This window comes from Lineus longissimus, chromosome 7 (genome assembly GCF_910592395.1).
Source record: "Lineus longissimus chromosome 7, tnLinLong1.2, whole genome shotgun sequence".
Lineage (NCBI taxonomy): Eukaryota > Metazoa > Nemertea > Pilidiophora > Heteronemertea > Lineidae > Lineus > Lineus longissimus.
The window spans coordinates 4997206-5006064 of NC_088314.1; the positions used below are offsets into that span (position 1 = coordinate 4997206).

The 8859-nt window shown below is 41.1% G+C and overlaps 1 protein-coding gene across 1 annotated transcript; it reads left to right on the forward strand.

Annotated features, from left to right (window-relative positions):
• Positions 1–395: 395 nt before the first annotated feature.
• On the forward strand, positions 396–8463 carry LOC135490922 (tubulin monoglycylase TTLL3-like). The gene is made up of 13 exons (XM_064776502.1): positions 396–1634; positions 2608–2771; positions 2966–3166; positions 3485–3728; positions 3905–4174; positions 4894–5015; positions 5403–5464; positions 5748–5896; positions 6160–6385; positions 6604–6717; positions 7205–7396; positions 7503–7756; positions 7895–8463. Exons 1-13 carry the CDS (start codon positions 884–886, stop codon positions 8116–8118), a joined length of 2973 nt encoding a protein of 990 aa, XP_064632572.1. The 5' UTR covers positions 396–883; the 3' UTR covers positions 8119–8463.
• Positions 8464–8859: the final 396 nt, after the last annotated feature.

Below are 8859 nucleotides of genomic sequence, written 5' to 3' on the forward strand. Positions count from 1 at the left end.
ATGGCACACTATTGGGGACAAGGCGCACCAGGTAGCAAAAAGGAACATGACATCCATTGAAGGGAAGGGCCTGGCTGGTCTACTGTCTCCATGGCCAAAAGTCATTTCTGAAGAACACGGTCCTAAAAGAACCTAGAGGCACGGTAAATCTGTGTGACATTTGTCACATCATTACAAGTGGTCTTCATCACCTTCAGGTGGCGCCATCTGAGCTAAGAGAGTGGAACTACTACGTTTCAGGTACGTTGCAGGTCAAATGTTTATGCTGCCACCTATTAGTGAAAAGAATAACTAGTAGTCCCGGCAAATGCGGAAAATATTGACGCTGTTTACTTCTTCGCACATATTGTACACGTTGTTGTGAGTTTATTGAGATAGCCCACAAAATTGATTCGACAAGTTTTCATTGTTGATGGGGTTCCAAGTTAGACCAGAAGAAGCTGTCATCGATGTGATTGTGTGTGTTTTTGGATTGTTTCAATACACTTGGGCAGTTTTAGAAATTTTTGTGAGATAAGGTGTTGGCTATATTTTCAGACTTCGTCCCTAGGCCTGGGGTGGTCTTCGGCCCCAAATCATTCTGGAGGGCCCTCCACGGTACAACTTCCTGTGATTGTCCTCAGGGCCGGGTGTATGACTCCGCCCATCCCCATCTCGGCCAACCATCTCGGCCCACCAACTCGGACCGCAGAATATGAGCGTTTTCGTCATTTTTCTGTTTGTTTGCCATGGTTGTGCCTATGTCCTTATCTGGTGTGAACAAAGCCTTCAGTAATCCACCTATTCCAACTTTCTTTTCTCCGATACGAAGTGATTTTTCTGAAGTTTCAGCTGCTTCTAACTCGAAAATTCTCTTACAACGGTCATCAGTGATGTAAATAGTATGGGAAAACACAAAACTGATGATGATTCTGATCTTACGTTTCCTCCAAAAATCGGCGACAGAAATAGGAAATTGGAACTTCTGAAAATTTATGGATGTGATAACAGGTGCTTGAAAAACAGGTGGTCTGGTCGCAGTCTGACAAGCAGATCAGATGATCGTGATGCTCGGAATTATAACGGTCTGTTGAATCTCCCCGGTTATATGAAATCAACTTTTTCTAAACTGTATCAAGAGTCTGCTGACGTCCGTATGAGTGTCATGAGCCTTGCTCCACTGAAGAGAGTTCCGGCTAAAAAACTCTGTCTTGGGACGAGGCTTTACAAGGACAATCTGGATGTGAAGAACGATGATGTGCCGTGTTTCACTAATTTCAGGCCGAGACTTGCAGAACAAAAATGTGCTCGAATTCACGGTGCTACTTCAAAATCTGCAGGTGGGGACGAAGACCAGCGACGAAAGCCATGCTTTGGACGGCTCAGTCCTGTTCTTAGTGCATCAGAAGCCAACAAGAAATCAAGACAATCAGTAAGGGAAGATGAAGGAAATCGAGGACCCAGACAGTCTGTGGCGGCTCTGAGCACTATGAAACAGAGTAAATTTCAGTTGAAAGTGAAGTTAGATGACAGTTTGGCATGGAGCAGTGATGATGGAGAAAATCGAGCAAGATCCACTCAGTCTGGGACGGGTCTGTGTCCTGTTCGACATGAGAGTAAATTGCCAGCTTTGGTTAGAAGCTCTGTTGAAGACCGTGAGTAAGATTTGGTTTTATTTGCTGATGGTTGAATTTCATGCAGTGAATAATGATGAAGAAGTTTATCAAAGTCTGTATGTCCACATACTGCTTTTGCTGTCAAAAATCTAGTTGAATGTTTGTGTGTTCGTCCTTTTTCATGTCTCATGTCAATGTCAATGTCTTTCAATAGCCAGTTGTCACAACGAGAGAAAAACGCTATATAATTCAAAAGTGGCTGGTTCACTGGTTCAAGTCAACGTTGCAATATTCATGATATTCAGGCTGAGTACACTTTGCCATTGGAGACAATTGAAGACAAATTTTAGGCTTTTATGTGCAGTCTTGTGCGTGTATGTTGTCAAGATATCATATGAATCAAGATGTGTACTGCTTTCCAATTGTAAAATGTTTCTTAACCATAAGGAAATTTATCTTAGATTTCTTTCATGGGGCTTGGCTTTGTATCTTGATTGAATACATTAATCCAATTAGTTAGTGTTGATGATTATCTACCATGACAAGTATGAATATAATTTTTAAACCCTAAGGCTGTTTTTGATAAGCTTACAGATCATAAGCTTATATCATTTTCCTATTCATTTCAAGACTATTGTAATCATTCAACCAAGGAAGTGTCAAAACTCGGGCAATTGCATGAAAGTACAGTACATGTAACCTCTACTCTTTTCAAATTTGATCATGTGCGCATTTTGATTAAGGTCAGATAACTGTATCTCATGCTTTGGGAGAATGAGTTAAGAAATAGCACTGTCAGAACCATTTTACATTTGAAAAAAGACCAGTTTAGCATACTTCAATCTTTATTCGGTGACTATTTGACTTGAGGCTATAAGAATGCCGAAAGTATTTTGATTGTGGATTTGAGAAGAAATTGTAAGAAGAGGATGAAGATAGAGTCTCTTTAGTCTTTATTTATACCCACCTCTCCTTTTTTTCTAGTCTTTAAAAAAATGTTTTTGATTTCCAGATTCTGACCATGTGGAAGGAAATGATAATGAGGCCGCATCAGATCTCATGCTGAATAGAAAAATCCCCCAGTCATTCTTTCCACGGCTAGGGGACCATACAATCCCAAGCGTCAGTGCAGATGAAGTAAAGAATGCCCAAATCAATGTTGAAAAAGCTATAAAGGTGAGGTGGTTTTGTCCATAGTTCACATCATTTTTTCAAGCATACAAACTGTATCCTTAGGGGAGGGGTTAAGACCTGGCATATGCTTTTGGAAAATTGAGAAAAGTATGTTGCTTGGATTGGCGCTATGGTGGAATTCTATGCTTATCGACACCCGATTTCTCGGAAAATTTTAATTGTCCATTATTTTTCAGCATGATAAAATATTTGCTATCAAAGGGTCTTGGGTCATCAGAAAGGCGTTAAAAAACCGTGGCTGGGTTGAAAAATCTTCTTACAACTGGTTGCCATCAGTCCAACCTAAAAAGAAGAAACGTCGTTCATCAAGGGACAAGACTGCGACTAATGACTTGGCAGTTGATGTGGCGAAAAGTGACTCCATCGATGGGATTATGGTGAGTATACCCAGGAGAATTGTGAGTTAGATCTCATCCCGAGTGATCAAGTTTTGATATCCTCAGGACAAGTTCAATTCATTGCTTGGTTGGTTGAGAAAGAAAGTGGATTTTGCACAAGCTGAGCTTTGGCTCTTCTCCAAGTGGTGACCGATGGTAACGTCTCGAATCTCGACTTCTTTTTTTCATTCCCCGGTACCAGAGACCTACAAAGCTATTACGCAGTGTATCATCGAACCACTCATATTTTGAGTAGACATAAGGCCTTTTTTTGCTGCAATTATGTCGTTCACTACCATCAATTTCCTTTTCTTTCAGTCACGGATGGTCAGGAACTATTCGCCAAGTTTCATCTGGTGTGAAGATAGTGCTCGCATTGACTATCGTTACCTAAACAAGAACCAGATAGTCAATCACTATGAAAGGGTCGGCTCATTCGTCACCAAAGTAGGACTTTGTAAGAATTTACGGAACGTGGTCTGGTTTGATAACACCAATGCTATGACGTTTTTCCCGCGCTGTTATGAACTCAGTATGGCAGATGAGAAGGCTGCATTTATAGGTGAGTCGTCGTTTCATTTCATCTACTGGATCAGTGATTGACTTATAGCGATCTCATAATCTTGGGGATCAACATGCATTGGGAATGGTTTCTGACAATTTACTCTTGTATTCTCTTTTTCAGATGATTTCAGACTAATGGTTTCTGACAATTTACTCTTGTATTCTCTTTTTCAGATGATTTCAGATTAACAGCTTGCCAAAGCATCATCAGGCATGTGATAGAGAATTACAAAGGGCTCGCGAGTGAAGGAAATACAAATGAAGAGAAAGTGCCATCACAAGATGGAAACGCACTCAAAAAGGGTGGAAACAAGAGTGGGGTGAAACGGAAGGGGAAACCTGATGGCCTCATACTGCCATGTATGAACTGTGACAGCACTGGGTGGACGGGAAGCAAGCAAGCTAACTCACATGCTTGTAGTAATAATTCGTTTGAGAACGCCTGCAATTGACGCTGCTATTTGTTTGTTTAACTGAAGTAAGATTCAACACAGTTTACATGATGATGTGTGTCAACCCACCCCACTGCACAAAACTCTGTTATAATCTGTGTCCCCCTGTTCTAAGCCTAGTTCTGATGGTTCGTCTCTACCAATGGACAGGTGGTGTCTTTATTACGGAGGCACAAATTATACCAAAAATATCAATGGCCTTACACCCCTACACTGTCAAACCTAGTCTTTTATCGGATGAGATAAGTCTTTTGTATGACATAAGTCTTTTGTGTACCACCTGCATGTCGTCTTGACCCACAATGTTTTGAGATCGCTAAATCACTCAACCAACGAGTGGAGCTCGATAGTGCCCGGCGGGTGACACAAACGCATGAGAGTCAGGATGCCTGCATGTGTGAAATTGCAAAAGGGCTGGTTTAACATTGCTTTGTTTTGTGTATATTGCACTTGAGTGTGCCTATATTTTGCTACTGTAAATCGTAAAAATGTTGTGTCTATTTGATTTTGCGATTTGTGAAATTGAAAAAAAAAAGTTTTATTTTGGCAGATCACAAAATGGCTTCCGGTTTTTCCTGTTGGACTTCACAGTTGTCTGAAAAAGCATCTGATGGTTCCAGTGTCAAGAAAAGAATCAGTAAATTAGAATTGTAGAATGTGTGTAACCTTCTTCTATAAGGTCTTTCATTTCAATAAATGTTGAATTTATAGCATCTAAACCAAGGAAAAAGTCCGGTGCACAAGTGGACTTGGCAATCATTGACCAGGCTATTCAGCAGTGTGAAAGATGGCTAGGTTTGAAAGCTCATCTGGACATAGATCATTGGGACGATGTGAGTATTTAATGTCTCTTCTCATCCAAATGATCGATTGACACCACAAAGGTTGTTTTCATGCATACGAGAGGCTTGTGACAATTATAAATAGCCTTTCCAGGAAGTTACTCTCTCTGCATGACAAAGCTGTCTGCTAATTTGATTTGACAGGAGGCATTCCACTGGAAATATTGACGACACTACTCTCATGGTGACTGCCATCACTGAAATGGAACAAGGGAGGAGAAGTGATGACACCTGGTGGATTTTACAGTACTTTAGCAACTAAGGATATTTTACAGTCTTCGAGAGACCATGGAGAAGTGATGACACCTGATGGAGTTTACAGTATTTAAAAGACCGTATCATTTCATTTTCATTAAATGTTTGATTAATCGTTTGCAGCCTCATCGTCCGAGTGATTCTGGATGGCACCAGATTCTACGTTCATGTCACAGAATTATCAGGTAAGTAGTCGAATTGGTTTCTTGAATGGGCATTTTCCACTTTGAGAAATATGACTGATTGCAATAAAGACATCTGTCAGTCAATGCTATAAAGCAAGAAACATTGGTGACTGTTCCGCTGTTGGTAATATTCGTCAGATCTGTGACAAATACTGACATCCATTTGGGCATGACTCATATGGGAGACATTCCGTATCAATGCATACCCGGATAGGTGCGGCACAAGTAACATACGCTGTTCCCATAAACCAAGCACCAAACAAAATTTGTCATTTTTTTGCAGCGGTTTGCCAACTATCAACAATGCAGCCTCCAGAGTTGAGGAGTGTGAGCTGATGGCTGATAGATTACGTGAGCACAACGCTCAGTTTGATATGGATGGGACGCGGAATGTATGGATCATTAAACCGGGTGCTCAGAGTCAGGGCAAAGGTACGGTATGGTATGACTTGTTCCATGTCAGTTGAATATTAAAGGGCAAAACTAAACCTGTTCTTAACACTTGGGCTAGTACTTGAGTGTGACATAATATTGTGGTAAAGTTTAGGGACAAGTTTAGCTTCTGTAAATAGTATTGTAATCCGGGAAATGTATGGGGGTTTACAGTTCATGGCAACACGGGAGCGAACTTGATGTTGGTGACTACTGTTGGTAATTTATAGCACTTTTTTCAATTTATCGCTGATAATTTGCAGGGATTTTGATGTCCAATAATTTGGATCAGATGTTGAAGATGTCCAGTGACAGCGCTGTGAAGGTTGTCCAGAAGTACATAGAGCACCCTCTACTAGTGTACAACACCAAGTTTGACATCCGACAATGGTTCCTGGTGACGGACTGGAATCCACTCACGATATGGTTCTACAAGGAATGCTACCTCAGATTCTGCTCACAAGAGTTCTCTCTTGGAAACTTTGATAAGTATGTTGGAGTCAAAGTATCGGATCATCTCGAAATAAATTGATGCCAAAAGTGAATTTCATCTCTTTGAATTTCGACTCCTGCAATTGAAATATTTCAAATAGCAGCATAATGCATTACTACTCAAGTGTACAAAGCATGTTTTTCCAAGAGATTCTTAACTCGTATTGTCAGGTAAAAGAGCTACCACATATTTTACACGTTCTTGTGACTTTCAGGGCTATCCATCTGTCCAACGTTGCGATACAGAGGCATTGTTCGAATGGACCACGATCCAAGAGTCTTCCTGTGGATAATATGTGGGACTTGGAAACATTCAAGCAATATCTGTCGTAAGTAGAGCTTAGAATCTGTCACTGAGAAGTATTTGTAAATTCCAGTTAAATCAGGTAAATCCCAACCTCAAGTTGTGATTTTATATGTATGTCCTGGAAAGCTACATTTTTGGAGCTCAAATTTGATGGCTACATGGGCGAATATGGGTTGAATTTCCCAGGGTAAAAAATATATGGACCCAAGGATGTGTTTCATGTGCTCTGTTTCTATCGAAGGTCTTTTATTTGATCGAGATTATCACCCAAACTCCTAAAAAACCAGTCAAGTTCCAGCATCTCATGTTAAATTAGCTAAGGCGACGGTGGTGCTGTCTGGCGGCAGGAATAAGAACTGAACTCTTGGCCCAAAACTTTCAGTTCCACTTTTTACCGCTCGACAGCGCCACTGGCGCCTAAGCCAATAGGTCTTTCCTCAATGTCCATTTTCATTCATGTTCTATGAATCCTGAAAAAAATCGCTTTTGCAGTCGTTGTATCATTTCAGGCGGAGAGGCCAAGGACAAGTATGGGCTGAAAAAATCTACCCAGGAATGAAAAAAGCTGTGATCAGTTCTCTCCTCTCTGTTCAAAATGAGGTCAAAGGCGACAGTGGTGCTGTCTCGCGGCAGGAAGGAGAACTGAAATCTTTGCCCAAAACTTTCAGTTCCACTTTTTACCGCCACTGGCGCCTAAGCCAATAAACAATTAAATTGATCATAGGTCTTTCCTCAATGACCATGTTTTCATTCATGTTCTATGAATCCTGCAAAAAAATCGCTAATGGAGTCATTGTATCATTTCAGGCGGAGAGGCCAAGGACAAGTATGGGCTGACAAAATCTACCCAGGAATGAAAAAAGCTGTGATCAGTTCTCTCCTCTCTGTTCAAGATGTGGTCAAAGATCGTAAAGCGTCGTTTGAACTGTACGGTGCCGACTTCATGCTCACCAAGGATCAGAATCCTTGGCTGATCGAGATCAATTCCAGCCCTGACTTGTCTTTCAGTACCCCCATCACGAAACGGATGTGCCGTAATGTGATTGAGGACACAATTAAAGGTGAGTCCGCTGGCAGTCTCGAGGGTTGTAACTTTAAACACCATTGAGGTCAGACAACAGACTATTAGGGCCATTTTAACAAGGGGTTATTGATAGACACCATTTAACTGCAAGATAAATATCAATTTCTCGTTTCAGTTGTGATTGATAGGAAAAAGGACAAGAGCTTTGATATCGGTAACTTCGAGTTAGCATTCAAGCAGAACCCAGTCACAGTGCTGCCCTACTTCGGAACACATCTGAAAGTGGAAGGACAGGGTATCGCAAAGCCAACTGCCATGGCCAAAGCTGCGAAAGAGGAGCTGAATCTTGAAGGAGTGGAGAGACTGTTTTTACATAAACAATTCCTACCCAACCCCTAGGACTTTGCTGAAGGCCATAAGCGTTTGAAGACTGTGATATGAGATAAGGGGATATTGGGCTGTGTTTACATAGAGTTTATGTTAACATTTGTAACATGTCACTTTTCACATGTCATGGGTCACGTGAAGAATGACCAAGTTATTCCAAAAGTGCCGGTTAGTAGGCAACAGGTAACAGGTCTGATAAAAACTCATTGGTTGTGACTTTTCAAGAGGACAGGGAGAAACTAGTTAAAGCTAACAAGAAGGTGGAGGAGGAAGGACAAAACTCCTCCTGATTAGCTTGTCAACATGGATAGCATAAACATGATAAAGGCAGGTTTGGGTGGGTGTGACGAGGGGGGGGGGTGCAAAGAAATGCTCTACTCATGGCTAGCATTTATTAAGATAACCCAGAAAATTGCTCTGGAGATGTTTGATAAGAGATGATAATTTTGCCTGTGAGAAAAAGCTCAGTGTGAAAGTCCAAACAGTGTGAAGCTTCCTTGTGATTGCTTGAAAGTTTTGCCGATGTACTCTGTTGTACGAAAGGTTCGGGAAAAAAAATTCGCGTGCGGCTGTAGGCAAACGTGTGAAGACACGTTTCGGCCTCCACGGCTCATATGGAAGCTATCCGTTGTTATTGTTGTTTAAAGGTTTAAATGCCTGTTTAAATTTATGAAAAATAGCACGTGTATGTGTAGTGTAGGCCTAAATCGAAATAAAATGATTCCTCGAAAGAAACAGAAGTTACGTTGGCGG